We start from the raw sequence: 20,458 nt of genomic DNA on the forward strand, positions 1-20,458 counted from the left end.
GATGGACAGCCTTCAATGATAAACAGTTTCTTTAAAAATTTTATGGCATTGGCAGAAGTTGGAGAGTCACAAAACATGTGACACACCCACTTCGAATGATAGTCAATAAGCACAATGACATATTTCATCTCGTGAGAAAGGACATCAAATGGGCCGGAAAAATCCAAACCAACCTTTTCCCATGGTTTATCTGGAAAAGGACCGGGATGAAGAGGGGTATTCATGAGTTTCCATTTCTTATCCGAAAGTAAGCATTCATTGCAAGAATCTATAAAAAACTTTACCTGAGACTCAACGGAAGGCCACCAATAATGGGATTTGATAAGTTGAGATGTTTTTGTAATGCCTAGATGGCCTTGATGTGCGAATTTAATGATATCAAGCCTGATATCTGAAGGAGGAACAAAAACATCATGTCTCATTATCAAATTGTTAACCAGGGACAGTTCAGAAGAGATCATGGCAAACGCTTTTAATTCATTAGACAGTTTCCTATTCTCTGGCCAGCCTTTAGAAATATACTGTGCATTAATTTTAAATTATGATCATTCTCATATGCTTTGGACCAAGACTCTTCTGTGATACAAGGACACAACTTTGTGGCATCAAGAGTGGCGACTACACACTCGATGTCACCAATTTCTTCGAAATCAGGTGAATCATTAAGCGACATGTGAGATAAACAGTCAGCATGAAAATTCTTGCCACCAGAAATATGCTTGATGTTGAAGTGAAACTCGTGTGATTTTGATAAAAGTCTGACAAGTCTTGAAGAGGCTCTCCCAGACCATCACCACTAAGAAGTTGAGTGAGAGGCTTGTGGTCAGTGAATAAATCGAATTCACGTCCCCATATATAATTTTTGAACTTTTCAATGGCCCATACACAAGCCAAGGACTCACGCTCAATAGTGCTATAGTGTGTTTCAGAATCCTTAAGTCTCCTGGAAGAAAAAGCAATAGTGTGTTCTCTCCCTGAGACCCACTGTCCTAAGACAGCACCTAAGCCAGTCAAACTAGCATCAACTATTATAAAACATCTGGCAGAATCTTGAAAAGGATGTAATGCAGGTGCTCCAACAATCATGTTCTTGATGTGAATAAAAGATGCATCAATTTCTTCTGACCACTCAAATTTTGAACCTTTGCGTAACAAAGAACGAAGAGGTTCAACAATTTGTGCATAGCCTTTTACAAAACGGGCATAATATTCCGCTAAACCAAGGGAGGAGCGAAGAGCATCTTTGTCTTTGGGAGGGGAGGCATGAGTAATAGCCTCAATAAGAGAGGACTTGGGTTTTATGCCTTCAAGAGTCAAAGTATGACCTAGGTATTCCAAAGATTGAGAACCAAATTTACATTTATCAGCTCTGACTGTCATGCCAGATTCACTGAGTTTACTCAAAACAGAAGTCAGATGTGACAAATGAGATTCCCAATCAGGAGAAAAAAACTAAATATCATCCTGATAGGCCTGTACACTAGGAATAGATTGAAAAAGGTGATCCATTATTTTTTGAAAAACACTAGCTGCACTAGCTAGTCCAAAAGGAAGTTTCAAGTATTTGTAAACTCCAAATGGGGTCACAAATGTGGTAAGATCTTGGGAGGCCTCAGTGAGGGGAACCTGATGGTATGCTGAACGCAAATCAATTAAAGAAAAATATTTTGCACCACCCAGATAATGTCAAATTCACCAAATGCTTTAGGACTGAGGTCGGATTCAATTAAAGAAATTGAGTTGTTCCATTTTTCATGAAACATTACATCATTCAAAATGGTTATTGGAGATCCAGAATCTGCCATTACTAAAATTTCTGTGTCACCAAAAAGTGCATAGCAGAATGGACCTTTAACTAATTTTGGAGCGTGAATGTAATTGCACTGAATAGAAACAACCATATCTTGAAATTCATCTATGCAATCATCTATATCAGGACATTCAATGTTATTAACAGAGGGTCTGACTGTTTTTTTGACAGATCTGCATAGACCCTGAAAATGTTCTATCTTTTTGCATAAAACACATCTTTTGCCAAGTGCAGGACAAGTAGGGTTGTTACCGATATGAGACTTAGAACCGCACCTGTAACAAAAGGGGTTAGGTTTCTTAGGCAATTGTTTAAAAGACCTATTCACATTAACAATATTAACAGAATTAGAATTATCATTTGAGGGAGAATGAAAAGGAATGTGAGGTTGGTCCTTCTGAAGAGCATTAGACGTTGTTATCGACCTTTCAATGCTCTTAGCAATGTCAATGGTCTCTTGAAGTGTAGGTTTCTTACAACTCAACAGGCGTTGTTGAATCTTTTTGGAATAACAAGCGAAAACAAATTGATCCCGGATATAGATGTCAGGATTTGATTCAAATTCACAAGTGGATGCTAAAATTCTTAATTGGGCAATATACTCTTCAATGGATTCGTCTTCACGTTGTCTTCTTTTAAAGAAATTATGTCTTTCAAGCATTTCATTTGGTTCTTCACCATAATGCCTAGCTAGACGAGACAAAGCTTCTTTATATTCATCCCAATGATCACCTGCATCACCAGAGGGAACAGGAGACCTTGGAAGATTTTCGAACACATTCTGGGCAGCAACTCCTAAGCAACCATATAATATAGCAACTTTTCTTTCAGGGGTGAATTTTACTGCGTCAATTGCAACAATATGATTAGCAAAAGCTCTGACCCATTGACGCTAAGGTATAGTTGGTTTGCCAGGAAGTTGAAGAAAAGGTGGAGGTTGAGCAAACTGTTGAGAGGAAGCCATTTGAAAATAAATTGGTTCCTCAGTTTTTGAAAAATTGAAAAATAATGTTAAAATAAATAATTAAAATAATAATATATGCCCAAAAATCAATGAGGATTAAACGAATGAAACAATTGAATGAAAAGTTACAAAGAAAACTGAAGTGCAGGCAGAGGTGTGCCTGTCACCGAAGGAATCATACCTTTGAAAATGAAGAAATCAATTTTTGTCACTTCAATGTAATGAATGTTAGTAGAATAGTAACAAAAGTAGAAAATACCAGTGGTGGAGTTTTAAACGCTGATGTGATACAGGCAAAACGACATGAAATATGCGCAGTTGAAGGAAGTCAATTTCACCAAAGCCGATTCCGTGTAAGAGCGTAGCTAGGCAACCAATAAAATGGCCGCCCGACGTGTGCGTGTTGACAACGCAACGTAGGCAACGTCAATCTGAGCTCCGTCGAACACACGTCTGTATGGGTGATGACGTGTGTGTGGCAATGACGTACATGGAGCACGGAACAGGAGGGCTGCACGGGGTACTCACGGGCTCGAGACGAACTGCCTGGAAGATGTCAAAGCGGTGGAGAAATCCGCCGAAAACAGGCAAAGTGTCTGCTGAGGACGGGACAGCTGGGCAGTTCAAAGTTACTTGAAGAAGGTGAGCCATCCGTAGGGGACTGAGACGGCAGGCGTTGAGGATTGGCCGAGTATCTTCCTGGTGGGTGTCTTGAAGAGGTTCAGGACCCGCTCTTCGCCAAATGTTATAAAGAGACTCCGTAGGAAGAATGTGTGGTTTGAAGTCTTCTTTATTGAATAATATACAACACCCACAGGTGAGTGCTGCCGCCGACTCCAGGACTCCGAGCAACTGACTTTCGTTGACCAGAGTACTAGAACCGAAAGGAGCCATTAGAATGAGAACACAACTCATAACATAAGAAGTGTGCCCTCGTGCTGAGTGCAGCACGAGGACACAAGAGGAATATACTACAGAGGCCAGGGGACAGATGGTGATGTCAAGTAACTGCAAATCTAAAGAGTGGGCCTGTTTAGGGTGTTTAGTTGGCATTATTGTACACCATGAGTCTCTGTAGCGTATTGTATTTACTATCCTCGCGCTGTACTTCAGCGCGAGGACACTTCATTACTGTATTGTATTTGTTTGAACATGATTCCATGATCGGATGCTGCCATGCCGTTCCAGGGTTCTAGCAACGTTGTTCAGTTGCCTGGAGTCCTGGTGCGAAGTGGGAGCATCTGGTCGTGGGTGCTTCGCTTTATTGAAATAAACTACAAGCTACTTCTAATTGAGAGCCTCCTAGCACTTCTTACCACAATTGGCAACGAGCGGGTCAAGAATCCTCTCTAAGCACCCACCGGCGAAGATGTTTTTCCTCGGCACCTCCTCATTTTAAATTGCTCCTGCCCGCCTTCATCAATCCTGCATTTCTGATCCTCTTTCTACGGATAAAGTCTGCTCCTTCGATTCTTATCGTCGGCCGGCGTTTCTTTCTTCTTTTCGGCTAACCATCGGCTCATCAGTGACGTCAGCTGCTCCGTAACCGGGCAACAGGAGCACTCATCATTCCAGAACCTCAAAACGTCCTCCGTCAGTTCGTAGGTGTAAGGCGGCCATTTTAACCATTCCAGTTACCTGGCAACGCCTGTAAGCACTTCACGTCGAGGGAACGCCACTTGCGTCAGCGCATAAGTGTCAGGCAGCCATTTTAACCATTCTGGTTACCTGGCAACGCCTGTAAACACTTCTCCGATGCTTCGTGAAGGATTCAGCTGCCTATCAAGGACATGCGTGTTTACGCGTCTTTATTTATATGAAGGTAGGATCTTGCCTGCACCCTTCCCCGGAGACAGGCACACCTCGTTAACACTATTAAGGCTTTTACCTTTTTCAATTCATCTCGATAAGCCTGCACCTCCTTGACTCCACTTGCTTAACGGTGACAGGCACACCTTTCATTTCAGCCTGCACTCTTTTTCCGTGACAGGAACACCTTTTTTTAAAAACGTACTGCTAAGATGTTTTGACTTTGTAACAGCATATTTCTCTTTTTTATATATATATATATATTGAACCTGCATACCTTCATTTGAGAATCACATTGTCGCTTTTGATGCTGTCAAGTTCTCCCCGGAGAGAAAAGTTGCAATTTTGTATGATTGCTTAGGTGTTGCAGCACAGCATGTTTTTGAGAACCCACCTAAGTTCCCAACCCCTGTTGGAGAGGCTGGTGATGCAGATCATTGGGATGCTGACAAAGAAGCTTTACCTTGTCTTGAATTGCATTATGATGAGGAGCCAAATATAATGCTAGAAAGACGTAAATTGTTTAGAAGAAGACAATGTGAAGATGCAACAGTAGAAGAGAATATTGCTCAATTGCGAGTTTTGGCTTCAACTTGTGAATTCGAAACGAATCCGGAAATTTACATTCGGGATTAATTTGTTTTTGCTTGCCACTCAAAGAAAATCCAGGAACGTTTACTTGGTTGTAGGAAACCTACACTTCAAGAGACTATTGATATCGCCAAGAGTATCGAGAGGTCCATCACCATTTCCAAGGTTCTTCTGAATGATCAATCTCGCAATTCTGTTCAAACTTCTTTACATGATAGCACAAATTCTGTTAATGTTGCAAATGCTAACAAACCGCTTAAACAAATGGTTAGGAAACCCAACACTGTTTGTTACAGATGCGGATCCAAATCCACCTAGGAAATAATCCCATGTGTCCTGCTATAGGAAAAAGATGTGTATTATGCAAGAAATTAGGACATTTTCAAGGTTCATGTAGATCTTTTAAAAGACCGACTAGAGTCAACTGTTTTGATCATTCTGAACCTCTTGATGATTGTGTGGATCATTTCCAAAATATGGGTGTGTCCATAGAATGTAACTCTATTTTTACTCCAAAGTTATTCAAAGGCCCTTTAGGTACTGCACTCTTTGGTGATGTTGAGATTCCCATCATGGCTGATATCGGATCTCCAATAACTATCTTATCAGATGTTATGTTCTATGAAATATGGCAAAATTCAGTCTCTTTATCCAAAAGCTTTCGGTGAGTTTGATATTGACATGCTGGGCTATTTTAATTCTAGGATAGAATGTTTAGAAAGATCTATTGTTACGAGGTGTATGTTTCTGTCAAAGGACGCAACATCATTTGATGGAAAGACCTTGCAAAGATGGGTCTATACTTAATCCCAGGTTCTGAAAACCCAATTGCTTTGGGTGAACCTCTTCAAGGTTATACTCCTATTCCGCCATGTAAAAATGACTGTTTATGTCTCACTAATCACATGTCTGATATCAAGAAAATCCTAGATATATTTCCAAAATTGTTTTCAGATAAACTGGGTACTGTTAAAGGGTTTCAGCATCAAATCAGACTCAAGCCTCAAGCCCAACCCATTGTTCACAAGGTACGAGCGTTGCCTCTTGGTGCGAAGGATGAACTCAAATCCGTCCTTAAATCCTTATGTGACGATGGTGTTATTGCACCTTCTGACTATTCAGAGTGGGTTTCTCCCATCGTTATTGTCCGAAAAAAATCTGGTGAGGTCAGGTTATGTGCGGATTTGAGCACCTTAAATAAGAATATTTTGATTGACTGTCAACCCCTCCCCAAAATCCACGAACTTCTTGCTAACTTGGGGGGAGCGAAATACTTTTCCATCATTGATTTACAGTCAGTCCACCACCAAGTACCTTTAAGCAAAGATTCTTAAGAACTCACCAGGTTCATTACACCTTTTGGGGTTTACAAGTACCTAAAACTTCCCTTTGGCCTGGCTTCCGCGGCCAGTGTTTTTCAGAAGATTATGGATAATCTTTTCCAAAACATGCCCGGAGTCCAGGCCTACCAAGACAACATTTTGTTTTTTTCTGACGAATGGGAGTCACATTTGTTGAACCTGTCGTCAGTTTCAACCCCACTTGATGAGGCAGGCATGACCATCAGAGTTAACAAATGTAAATTTGGTACTCAGTCATTGGAGTATTTAGGTCATATGTTGTCCCCAGAGGGCATCAAACCCAAAGTTTCTCTTATTAAAGCTATCACTCATGCCACTCCACCTAGAGACAAAGATGCACTTCGCTCTTTCTTAGGCCTAGCGGAGTAATACGCTCACTTTGTCAAAGGATATGCCCAAATAGTGGAACCACTACGTGCCCTTTTACGTAAAGGGTCCAAGTTTGATTGGTCAGTGGAAACTGCTTACTCGTTTGATCAAGTCAAAAAAATTATTATTGAAGCACCAGCTCTACACCCCTTTCATGACTCTTCTAGATGTTTTATAATGGTTGATGCCAGTCTGACACGTTTAGGAGCTGTTTTGGGCCAATGGGTCTCAGGAAAAGAACACACCATTGCTTTTTCCTCAAGAATGCTCAAAGCTTCAGAAACACATTATAGCACCATCAAACGCGAGTCCCTTGCCTCTGTGTGGTCTGTTGAGAAATTCAGAAATTACATTTGGGGACGTGAGTTTGATTTAATCACAGATCATAAGCCTCTCACTCAATTGCTCAATGGTGATGGGCTTGGTAAAGCGTCAGCTAGGCTTGTCAGACTTTTGTCTAAATTACATGAATTTCATTTTTGCATAAAACACATTTTTGGAGGGCAAAAACTTCAGAGTGGACTGTCTTTCACTCATGGCATTGCAGGATCCTTCTGAAGTTGAGGATGTTAAAGACATTGAATGCGTTGTCGCTGCTCTTGATGCTACCAAATTGTGCCCTTGCATTTCTGAACAGTCTTGGTTTGAAGCACATAATAAGGATGAAAATTTGAAACTAGTAGCTGAATATATTGTCAAGGGTTGGCCAGAAAGCAGAAAACTTCCTAATGAATTAAAAGCATTCGCCATGGTTGCTTTGGAGTTATCCCTGGTCAATGGCTTGATTATGAGACACGATTCCTTTGAACATCCATCCAGTATCAGAATTGAGATTATTCAATTTGCACACAAAGGCCATCTTGGAATCTCTAAAACTTCACAGCTTAATAAGTCTCACTATTGGTGGCCATCTATTGAATCTCAAGTCAAGTTCCATATTGACTCATGTCCTGAATGTCTTTTATCTGACAAAAAATAGAAAGTTATGAACACTCCTTTACATCCGGTTCCTTTACCTGAAAAACCTTGATAAAAAGTTGCGTTAGATTTTTCTGGGCCTTATGATGTCCTTCCTCATGATATGAAGTACCTCATTTTGCTAACTGATCATCATTCTAAATGGGTTTACCATATGTTCTGTGATTCAGCCAATTCTACTAATGCTGTTAAGTTTTTTAAAAATATATTTTTGGTCGAAGGTTCACCGTCTATTGTTGTTACAGACAATGGTTCTCATTTAATTTCTGAGAAGTTTACTTTGTTTTTAGCTGAACATGATGTCATTCATTATAAAGTCGCTCTATATTCGCCAACATCGAATGGTTTGGTGGAAAAAGCAAACAGATTGGTTTAAGATGCCATTCAAGCAGCCATTTCCTCTCATCAAGATGTACAAAGTTTTCTTGAAACTAAGTTGTGGTCCTACAACATTTCTCCACATTGCACCACAGGTGTTTCTCCGTTTTCACTATTGAGAAACAGAACTGTTCACACCAGTTTATGCCCTAATTGGTTAACTCAAAAGAATAATAAGAACAGTGTTGAAAATTAAAAATTGGCAGCCAGAGTCCTGCAAAAACAAAATCTTGTGAAGTTTATGCATGATTCTGCAAAAAAATTGGATTTACTTGAATTGAAAATCGGTGATTGGGTTCTTATTAAAAATCCCAAAAAAGTCACTAAAGGTTTGTCGAAATTTTCCCCTCCTGTGCAAGTCACCAGTGTCAGCAGAGGTTCTGCCTTCCTTGGGGATAAAGGTTGGTGGAACAAAAAGAGCTCTTGTACATCTTTCTAAGGTGCAAGCACACTCATTACTCAATTTGACCAAAGAAGAGGTCGAACACTGTGACTGATCTTTTTGGTTTAAAACTCCAACATCAGATGTTAGTAGTAATTCTACATCCTGTTTTCCTGTCGTGCATTCTGATCATTCTTGTCCATCCACTTTTACCACCAAGGTTATGAATGACAATACCAACTCCTCTTCTTCAGATTTAGGAATTCGCTGCAGAAGATTACCTGCAAAACTTAATGGTTATGTGTTATCTTAAGATGATGTCCAGTTATTTCACATACTGTTATCTTTACTATATATTTATATCATCTCTCTTGTTATACTTTAAGTTGTTTTATTATTTAGATTTTTTTTCTCCATTGTGAAGGGGGAGAAGTTGTAGTGTATTGTATTTACAGCGCGAGGACACTTCATTACTGTATTGTATTTGTTTGACCATGATTCCATGATCGGATGCAGCTGTGCCGTTCCAGGGTTCTAGCAACGTTGTGCAGTTGCCTGGAGTCCTGGTGCGAAGTGGGAGCTTCGCTTTATTGAAATAAACTACAAGCTACTTCTAGTTGAGAGCCTCCTAGCACTTCTTACCAAAGCCTCTGCATGATAAATGCACAAGCTACTCTTTGGGCATGACAGAATATGAGCGAGTGAGGGAAAGAATGAGTGAACGAGTGAGCGGACATCTTGAAATGAATGATCTCCAGGCCCTCCTGCCTTTAGAGGTAGTGCAGGCCTGCATCACCACATGCATTACAGGGTGTGAGGGACAGACTTACTTGTTGGAGATGTCTCTTATTGTCATGTCTGTGCTTTGACTCTCTTCTTCTCGCAGTCTACTGAGGTATTTTTCTTTCTTGCTTTCCTCCCAGGATAAGAGACCTGCGGTCTTATTCTCACCCGACTCGAGCACTGAGACAGAAATTACAGAAACATCAGAAAAAAAAACTTGCAAGTCCCATGGAATACACATACAAGCCATAAACAGCAGATTTCAATAATGAATCCTCACCAATAATTTAATTTAACATCTAGTACCTGCTATAAATGTCACATATTGACAAAATACATTGAACTAATAGCCACCTAATGGTCATAAACCATTATGTAAACGTGAGTAACCGACCTTGTCCACTCACTCTCCTTTCCGACATCACTTGCTCAATATCTAATAATCAGTTTATCATTTTCATGCATTCAGTCTGTAGTTGACGTTTCACCCATCAGGAGTGAATCTATGGGTCTCGCCAGCCAAGGAAGGCCTGCTCAGGAAAGCTCCCTATCATAGCGTGAGAGGTCTGCTGTAGTCTCCCTTGATGCATGTGATTGGATGGCCTGTGGCTCACCAGAAGCTCGAGCTGCCACCGGAAGAAGTCATATGGGGTCAAATGTAATTGATTCATGATTAGGGAGACATAAACAGTCAGTTTTACATGGCGGAATAGGAGTCTAAGGCGGGTGTTTTTAGTATATGAATTGCTGCAGCAGTGTTTATTGGAGCAGGAGGAACCAGGTCTGTCCAGGGCTGATACAAAGGGCAGAAATGGCCTGTGGTGTCCCCAAGCCAATAAGCACAATGTTCAAAGAGGCAGCACCTCCCTGCATCCGGCTAGGGAATATATTCAGCCATAATGTCAGTGTTGGCAGCAGCATGATTACGCGGCACCAGAGACCCTCTCTGAGGGGACCCCACGATGGTCACTGCAGTTGCTTAGTTTGGCGGGTTAGGAGGGTGCTGAGGGAAAGCTGATTACTCCTTGGAGCAGCACAGAACAATCAGTGCGAACCGCCCCATGCAGTGCAGAAGAGAACAACCAGCCGTTCAAGCTGATTTTGCTCCAATCTCTAGAAGAAAATCCACTCGAGTGGCAGCAAATCTACTCGATAAACGGGCCTCGGACCGCGACCACTCATGACCACCAGCGACCCCCTGTTTTAGAAAATCAAGCTAGGGGACGCCACATCTCACTTGCGATCGACAGCTTGCATTTCTGGAGTCTTGTGGCGATTGGTAGCATTTAGCCAGAACTCTGCATTAGAAGTTTAACACAGAGTCACCAAAGTCTGCCTATTCCGCAGGCAGAATGATACATTCTGCCGACCATTGGTCATTTCTTAATGTCCCGGGGACAACGCCTGGGACGAAACCCTCTTATCGGAAAAAGTTCCCTTTTTGTCAATGTACCCCTCTTAAACAGCATAAGCCCTCCGTCCTGGCGGTGGGCACCCCGCATCTCATACGGTTGTCACGCAATGTCAGATGTAGCAGGATTTCAGAAGTGAGCAACGTAATGCCTCGACCCTTGGCTCCCCGAAGAGCGGTACAGTTTTGCCTTATCACTTCTGGAGCTATTCAAGAGAGGGACTGGTCCAGGCTGACGCCCCAACTGCTGACCCAGATGGAGCTGACAACCATCTCAACCACGTGTATCCCGGGCCGCCATCTCTGGAATTCATTGTTTGTTTCGGTGTCAGCATGACGAAGTGGGGGGAAGGGGGGGGGGGTGGGGAGGGTGGTTTAGTCTGTGTTGCCTTTAGCAAAAGACAGGACTACTGTCAATTCCCAGAGTCAGACTGGAGACCAACAGCAGCTCAGTGAAAAATACTTACACCAGCCCCGCTCCCTTTGTCTGTTTGTGCTTTGTCTTTTCGTCCATATATCTATCTACCCCTCCCTCCTCCCCATCCATCCATTCTCTCTCTCCTCTCTTAACTCTCGTCCTCCTCTCTGCTTCCTTTCTACCTTGCCCTTCCCTCATTCTCTCTCTCTCTCTCTTGAAACTTCCTCAAGACTTCTGCAATTAACCTCAGGGAGCTGGGGAAAGTGACAGAGCCACCCGGAGCCAGCCTGGGCTCTCAAAATTGGCCTCCACCGGAGGAAATTCTGGCTTATGGTAGGGGGAACCATGACACAATATTTGTTCTGACATACTATAGGTAATTATTGGCTTACGGGTCACCCTCGTGGTATATGGAGGGAACTGATGTCAAAATTCCAACACTGGCAGATTTATATGTAATGTTTGGTCTGAGAGGGCAACTATGGAAGTCATTTTGCCATATGGGGACCTGGCTACACTTTTGGAACAAAAAAAATAACCCACTCCTGGGAGTGACAAGTTTCATTGGCTTGGCACACTATGAAAGGACTTGAATATTTATTGATTGCTCTTTCATAGCCCATTGCGTTTTAGCAAACTTATGTTAAAGGTGTACTTAAAATACACTATATGACCATATTTGTTCCAAAATGTTCTTGACGTCCTGCCAGAAGAGATGGAGCTCGCCTGCTGCAATTCAGGGAACTACTGCTTTCCATGATTTTTAAAGATTGCCAGAAATCACTGTAAGAGCAGAAGGTAGGCAGACTCTTGAGCACTGTTTACTTACCTCAGATTGAATTGCGCCCACAACCTTATGCCTTAGAGTTTATGAAAGAAAGTATTCAGCAGTGCAATATACTCACTTCACATTTATAAAAAATAGCACATTTTTACACAAATGTATCAATATTGTGAACATAGATGATTTGTTTGAATGAAACATTCACCTCTGGGCTAAAGGAAAAACCAATACCATGCTGTTTTTACACCATAATACCTTGCTGTAGGAGGTTGGCTTAGTATATGGTGCACACTTATTTAGGTGTAGTAGCCTGCACTGATCCAGACAACCAATATGGTGATTTTAGTGGCCTTAGACAACAATAGAAAGCTCTTCAAGTGGTGGCTGCGGAGAGCAACCTTCAGGCTCAGTTAAGCAGCTTGTTTTACCAGATCAAATCATGTAGTGTAGGATAAATGAAAAAAAAAAAACATAGTGCATTTATAAAAATATGTCTATTTCTTATACAACACTCACTAACATATTGGTGTATCTCCTAGCCAGACATATATACACAAATACACAATAATACTTTAATTTAAAGAGGTAAGTAAGAACAATACACAGTAGTCTCCAGGGGGATACCAAACCATATACAAAAGAAGTGGAATGCGAACTGCAACCAAAGCAGGGACTTGAACCAGGAGACTCTAAAGAGCAGGGACAAAATGACCCACCTAAGTTAAGTACCCATGAATGCCACAGAGGCTGTGTGCAGAGTGGAAACACAGCTGCATACTCAATACAAGTCAATAGGAAAGTCACAGTTGCAGTTTTTAGGAAGAAGGACCCTTCCCTGTGGACCCTGAAGAAACCCGGTGGAAAACAGAAGGTTGAAGAGTAACCCCACCCGTGAATACCTCAGAAACCAGAATACCTACACCATGGGAGCCGGATGAATAGATGTGAAGTGACGTCAGAAACCGCCGTAGACCACAATGGAGGACTTCAGGAAAGATGCCGCTGGCAAAGAAGGTGAAAGAGTCAGATGGAATCCAAGGCTTTATTCTTGGAAAGAAGAACCTGCAAGCAGAGGGGACAGAGTTTATGCTATCAGAGGTGACCGGGAGGCATCGAAGTGCCAATGACCACTGATGACAGAAGATGCAGGAGTGATGACAGTGACCTTGTCATTGCAGCTGTGAAGACCAGCTGACGCTGTGGAAGACAAATATCCGTTCACAAGTTGTCCTGCGTCGGAAGTAGAGAACCAGGGGGTCGGTGTCCGTCCGGACCACCAACAAGCCTTGGCAAGCGGCAACAGATGTGGTGAACGAAAAAGGAGCAACGTTGGGACCAGCAAGGTTCAAGGCACTCAGTAATTGCAGGCGAGTCAGAGCAGACAGGAGAAGCAGAGGAGCCCACTGAAGCCAAAGAAGACCCTCAAGAAGACCCATAGGCTGAAGGCACAGGAGTTGCAAGAGGACCTTGAGCAGCTCACCAAAGATGCAAGCCCACAGTGCAGTGGATGTGGTGAGGATGAAGATCTTTACAGGAAGATATGCTAGAGGCTGAAGCGTCTTGTAGCCTGTAGATCTCTGAAGTACAGAACCAACAAGCCTTGCCAGCGGCAAGACGATGTGGTGCACAGGAATTCTGTTCCAGTGGTACCAACGAGGGATAATGGCCTCAAACTTGTGGAGACGGCAGGTCAGGAATCAAGGGAGTTGCAGAACCAACATCTGTGTTGTTTAACCTTTCAAAGTCTGTGGGATGGCAGGAGCAACAGGCCGGTCAGCTTTGTTGCAGTGACTGCAGATGCAGGGGAGTGACTCTTTCTCTCTATGGGAGATTACTTTCAGTGTCCTTGATGCCCACGTGCTTGAAGAGGAACCTGGAAGAAGCCCAGGCACAAATGACAAAGAAGACTTGCAGAACAGCGAGACTAGGAGCAGCAGGAGTCTTCCTTGATTGAGTCTTTGTTCCAGGCAAATTCGAGTGAAGTCCAGGTGCCCAGATGATCAAAGTTGGAGTGGTTTCCGGTTTGAATTTCGTCCCACACTGAATCTGTATAGCCACCCACAGGTAAGCCGTTAAGTACCCTATGGAAAGGGTTGGGACAATTCAGGGATCACTCCCAGAGGAGGGGCTGGATAAAAGGGAGGATATTCTCATGTCCTTTGTCCAGTTTTGTGCCAGAGCAAGATCCAAGGGGTCTGTGAACAGGCTCAAAGTGGAGAATGCAAAGAGGGCACCAAATGTGCCCTTGAAATCACTCTGGTGGTTCTGTCAAGAGCCCCCACTCCAGCCTAATACATTAAGTCCTGTTTGGGAGGTGGTCATACCTTCCTGTGACAGGAATCCTATTGTTCTTCCTTCCCCCGCTCGAGCTCAGCTCAGCAGCAGGAGGGCAGAAACGTGTTTGTGGTTGTCAGCAGCACTACCTTGCTGTTAGACCCTGAAAGTCTGGTAACCGTAAAACAGGGGGGCACCCCAGTTAAACCCACAGTACATGGGATCCTACATCCAACACTGGAATCGGTGTTGGGGTAGTATTCCAGCATGTTTGATACCAAACATGACCGGTTCCGGTGCAGCTAATATATAGTTAGACATCTCGTAAATGACTTGATGTCCACTATATGTCTTAAATGGCCAACTGAACTTTCAAAGCCTGGAGAATTGACTCTGGGGTTTGTAGGGGCGTTCCGCACCTGCAGGGGCTCCCTCGCACTTATAACCAAGTACCCTGCCCTCAGGACTGAAGAGCCTGCCATAAGGGTGACTCATAGGTTTGAAGTGTAGTGACCTCAGATTTAAGGAAACCTATATCTGCTGTGAGAGCTGCAAGCACCAACTTACACAGGCTGCAATGGCAGGCCAGTAGCCACAGTTTAAGTAGGCTCCCCTGGGTGGCACAATACATGCTGGAGGCCAGTGGAGAACCCTGGTGTACCTATGCCCTGGGTACCCAGTACCATATACTAGGTATTTAGAAAGGTACACCAGTAGGGTACACCAGTAGCCAATTGGGAAGGTACCAAAGTACTTACCACTGTCAAACCTAGGGAGGAAGCACAGTGACTGGGGTCCTGATGAGCAGGATCCCAGTAAGACTAGTCATAAATAAGAATAAATCCAGCAAAAAGTTGAGGTAACCATGAAATCAGATCATACTTTCCTACACTTTACAATGCAATCTTTATCAAGCAAACGCCTTTGCCACGTATACCTTTAAGACACATTTAGGTAAGTATAGGTAAGGGTTTATATCTATTAGTTCCTATTTAAAAACAGGGGATAATGACAAGTATTTTTAATGAGTAATTTAGGCTTAGTACTAATTTGAGGGGAAAAGGTAGAAGGTGGTCGGATTTAAAATTAAAAGTATAAAAAATATTAGTTATATAGCATTAATACTAATGTAGAGGTTAAAAGGGGGTGGAGGCATCTGCCCCTAAAACTGAAGTATTAGTGTGGTAATTTATATTTGCAAAATAATTTTCAAACAGCTTATAAAACTATAAGATTGTATGCTATTTAAAATATTTGTAATCAGTATTTCAATTCTTTAGTTAAAATACCTTTAAATATTACTGTTTTTTAATGTTATACCATTATAAATAGTTAGTATTCTTCTATTATTTCAGGAGCCAGTTGTGAGGGTAACATGATATAAGAGAAGGGAGTGTGTTAATATTAGGGTAATTGTAATATCATTCATAATAAAATTTTAATATTAGTGTATAAAAAATGTATGTTTTACATTATTAACAATATAATTTTAGAACATTAATAAAAAATAGTTTAAAGTTTTTATAAATATTTAGGGGTAGGATAAAAGTTTATAGAACATTAGGGTGTGGAATTGTGTTAATACTCCAAAATAAAAAAAAGCTGATTTATTGCAGAAAACGTTTAAGGGTGGGATGTTAGGGATATAGGGGCACTGAACGGAGAAATGTATAAATATTCAAGTTTTGATTTAAATAAATAACTGAGTATTGAATAGTCAGTTAGGCCGCGTCTTGACCAGACCGGGGAATTCGGGTGGCCTCCTACTTCGGCTCTATGCCCCAGGGGAGTAATACAGAAAACATCTCTCCATCCATCGCCGGACCTCCACCGCCAATGTCGGGCGGCGGTGCTAGGATCTGGACCCGCTTCCGGCCTTTCCACATGTCTGCCCCCATACCCAGTTGCTTTATCTAGTGATTCGGTGGAGGGGGGCACTCCTGGATCCTTTCCTCATCTCACCGCTGTCGCCTGTTGGACCCGGAGAGAGGCGCTGCTTCTGGGATGGCCGGGTGTCGCCCTGGGAGCTGTGTGTAGTATCGGGGTTCCCAAGGCCTACATGCTCCGAAGATAACCCACTTACATTCAAGAACTGTTGGCACGGAAACTGTAAAATTCAAAGAACAAGTTTATTAAGACCCCATGGGGTGGTGGTACATTCCTACAGCACCCTTCGGTACTGCAAGAAGTATCACCCCGAACATCGCTGTGACCCGGTCTTTTATACAATTTGCAGGTAATAAAAATATTGGCGGCACAAAGTTACAGAGCATTATGTACATATATGGTCATTTTTGGAACACAGCCAGCTCATTGGAGGGGTTACAACTCCGCTGGTCAGTTTGGCGGCACATTCCTGAGGGGTGACTGGTCAGTGGGGACTGCACATGTACAGGCTTGACCAGTACTAAAAATAGCCTGTTGCTGGGCAAACTCAAGTGGTCAGTGGTACGGACAACGGACTAAAGGGCACGCTAGCCACAAGGCCGCTTATGATCTAAGATGGCCGCCGTAAAATTCAAAAATGGCGTTTCCGTGTATAGCCAAGTTAAGCGGGAAAACGTGTAGTACAGCTAAGCGCTAACGCGGCCATTGTCAAATTACGACAGACGACCCTTTTAGCGTTTAGCTGAAGCTACCTCATAGTGAACATAATCAGGGTGTTCATCCTCAATATCGATTAACATTATTTGAGTTACTTCTTTATGAAGCATCATTTTGTCATGGGCAAGAGCTCGTCTTGATGGTACACAAGCTGATAAGCACATAGAACATAAAGCTGGGCCACATTGAATACATAAGCATACAAAGAACAGTATCCCCACAATGATACATAGAATCGTTAGCAGTTTCCAACCCCAAGCAGTAAGCATTGACCAGAACCATCCTGAAAGAGTCCAAGTTCCATTATCCGGGTGTATTTCAGCAGCTATCTTATGCAGTTTTGAAATAGCATCATAAACAGATGGTGAATTGTCAGGTATATAAACACAGCAACTACTTCCGATAATTCTGCATGCCCCCCCACGGTCAGCTAGAACTACGTCTAACACCATTCTATTTTGGAGCGTAACAATCCTAGAAATCTGGAGTTCTTCAGTAATATTCCCAAGTGCAATGGCAGTATCATTGGCTACGGCCTCAACAACACGGGTCAATCGTCATATTTTCCGACTATTCAGCGCGGCCCCCACAAAGGAAAACAGTCCCAAAAGTCCACATATTGCTGTAAGGCAGTATCGGTCTGGTCGATGTCGTCCAGAACAACAGTCCGTTTAACACGATTCAAAACAAAGTCGTGGTACAAAATATAATCATTATGATACATTGGTGGGGCGATGAATACAGGGGGTAGTACAAAAGATACATAACAAGTGCCTAACCATCCCAACGGAAGTTGATGATAACCTTTTGTTCCACAAATGAAATAAGTATTACGAGATGCTACAAACGATATGCCATTCGGGCTATCAAAGGTAAGTGTGGTGTTGCATTCACTTTTCCCCACCGGAATTGAACCTTTATTGCGTATACACAGATCAGCTTTAGTAGCAATAACATTAATGACGTGTGAGCTGGATACATTGATATTTCGTTGATTGCTGTACACACGCGGGGCAGACACATTATCGGGCCGGTACTCCTCCCATTCAAATTGAGTACCCTCAGCCCGTGGAAACCCATCCCTGTCGTGATAACAAATTTTATTCAAACGAAAAAGCCCCCCCCCCCCTTTGTTGGCCATCTCAGAGTGAAAAGGAGAGTGTACCAGGCATTACAGGATCCATTATGTGAAAACGGGAGAGGAATGAGTGGAGTGCCCCCTTTCTTCTGATGCCCAGGCAACATCCCACACACCCAGCAATTGGACGTATTTGTCATGTTATGTGTGTGATGCAGAATCTGGATAAAGCTATTATTCAAATAAGTCTGTCGGTGCCGTTCTTCATGGTAGGGTAAGGTGAAGTGAAAATGTTCAGATGGAGCCGGGGTAGTCGGCAGCAAATATTCGCGTGCAGGTACCACAAGTTCAACTACCCAGGCTACCACAGCTATTACCACAATGGTCAAAACAAAAAGAATGGCACCCAGTATTCTTTTGTCTCGTGATGCAGATGACGCCATAGTTCAAAAAGTTCTCAAATAGTTCAAATTGTTCACAAAGTCTCAGATATACGTGTGTATATCCCTAAAAAAGAAAAATACGGTGCTGAGCTCCGAGGTAGCCGTTGTTTTCTTCTCCGGGGTCACGACGGGTGTCGCTACTCTTGGCAGAACTGATCCCCCCCCCTTGAGATTCCCGGTTTCCGTTTCACAAACCCCAGAGCGGTAACCAACCAGTCTCGAAAACCCAAAAAAAATCTTCTTATCGTGGCCGCAGATTATAACGCTCTCGTCCGGCAACAGTGTGGCCTGGGAAGGCTCCCTCAACTTCGGCCGACGTCACAGCTGGGCTCTTTTCTTTCTCCAGAATCTCTTTGTAGTCGGTCAACACAGCAGGATTCACCAGATCAGGAGAGACACGACGGCAGTGTGTTGAATGCACCCACCGCTTCCTATTGGTCACTCGTACAGCTGTCCGGGTCGCCAGAAGGACCTGCTCAGGGCCCCGCCACCTCGGCTCCAAGCTGCTCGCCCTCTCAAACGATCTGATCATGACATGATCACCAGGGCGAAGATCATGGCCCTCTCCAGTAGAGTTGTCAGGGAGCGCTTCTCGAACCTGTTGATGAATAGAAAGCAAATCATTTGTTAATCGTGCCAAATAATCGTTCATCATTATACAAGGCACATCATGTATTAATCGCGGCTTGGGCACCCCCCAGATATTCATAGGCCGTCCAAACACCACCTCATACGGTGTGAGGTCAGTTCGCGAGTGGGGCACTGATCTAAGAGAGAGTAATGCTAGCGGCAAAGCATCCGGCCACTTCAACGACGTGGATGCCACAATCCTAGCCAGTTTGAGTTTCAACGTAGCATTGTACCGCTCAACCAGACCTGCCGACTGAGGGTGGAACACAGCATGAAACTTCTGCTGAATCCCTAACCCCTTCAGCACATACTCCACAATTTTCCCAACAAAATGAGGCCCATTATCGCTCCACAAAAATTTGCAAACTCCAAAGCGAGGAAAAAACTCCTTAAGCAACACCTTAGCTGTTGTCAGAGCTGTATTGTCTTTCGTGGGGAAGGCCTCAACCCATTTGCTAAAAGCACATACCACCACTAAGACATACTTTAGATTGTTGCAACGCTCAAGCTGGATATAATCCATTTGGAGTACCTCAAATGGTGCGGAAGGTGGAACGAACCCTCCTTTCGGAGTATGGGTCCCCTTTCCAGGATTGTGCTGCAAACATACCAGGCAGGTCTGCACTACTCTCTTGGCGGTATTAGCAATCTCGGGATGTTCCCAAACTCGTGTTAACAGTCGAGTGATTGCGAGAGCTCCCACATGCGCCAACCCATGTGTCATCTGGACCATCGCTTGCAAGTAAGCTGCAGGCAATTTCCATTTCTCCATGTCCTTGCTTCTCCAACAACCTTCATCATCTAGCACCCCATCTGCTGCCCATGCCGCAAGTTCTGATTCAGTAGCTGATTTCTGAATATCTAAGATTTCTGCTCTAGCATCGTTCCATCGCTCAGCCTGTGATTGTGTCACGTACATGGGGGAGTCAGTTCGAGACATAGCCGTTTGTCTAGCTATGCTGTCCGCAAAAGCATTTCCCTGACCCACTTTATCAGTGATCTTTTTATGGACGCTACATTTTATTATCGCTACTTTCTTTGGACAAAGCAACGCGTTTAGGAGATCACGCACTAGCTCTCCGTGCATAATGTGTACTCCGTGAGAAGTCAAAAACCCGCGTTCTCTCCAGAGTAGCCCGAAGTCATGTGCTACTCCGAAGGCGTACCGGCTGTCTGTGTATATGTTCACACATAGGCCAGCACTCAATTCGCAGGCTCTTGTCAAAGCTATCAGCACCGCTGCTTGAGCTGATTTCTGTGGTATTCTAGCTGTTTCCACCACTGTCTTAAGTGTCGTGATCGCATAGGCTGCGGAAGTCGTGCCATCTGGCAGCCTCAAACATGATCCATCAACCCACAGTTCCCCATCCACATCTGAAAGTGGCATATCC

General features: G+C 43.3%; 1 protein-coding gene across 1 annotated transcript in view; it reads right to left on the reverse strand.

Moving 5' to 3' along the window:
- Positions 1 to 20,458, reverse strand: part of LOC147693352 (transient receptor potential cation channel subfamily M member 2-like) — a 3,804,886-nt gene that overhangs the window by 1,078,047 nt on the left and 2,706,381 nt on the right. The window contains exon 23 of the mRNA XM_086935946.1: positions 9,473 to 9,605. Coding sequence (XP_086792072.1) covers positions 9,473 to 9,605 — 133 coding nt within the window. The remainder of the gene's footprint in view (positions 1 to 9,472; positions 9,606 to 20,458) is intronic.

Source organism: Lissotriton vulgaris, chromosome 8 (assembly GCF_964263255.1).
Source record: "Lissotriton vulgaris chromosome 8, aLisVul1.2, whole genome shotgun sequence".
NCBI classification, from domain to species: Eukaryota; Metazoa; Chordata; class Amphibia; order Caudata; family Salamandridae; genus Lissotriton; species Lissotriton vulgaris.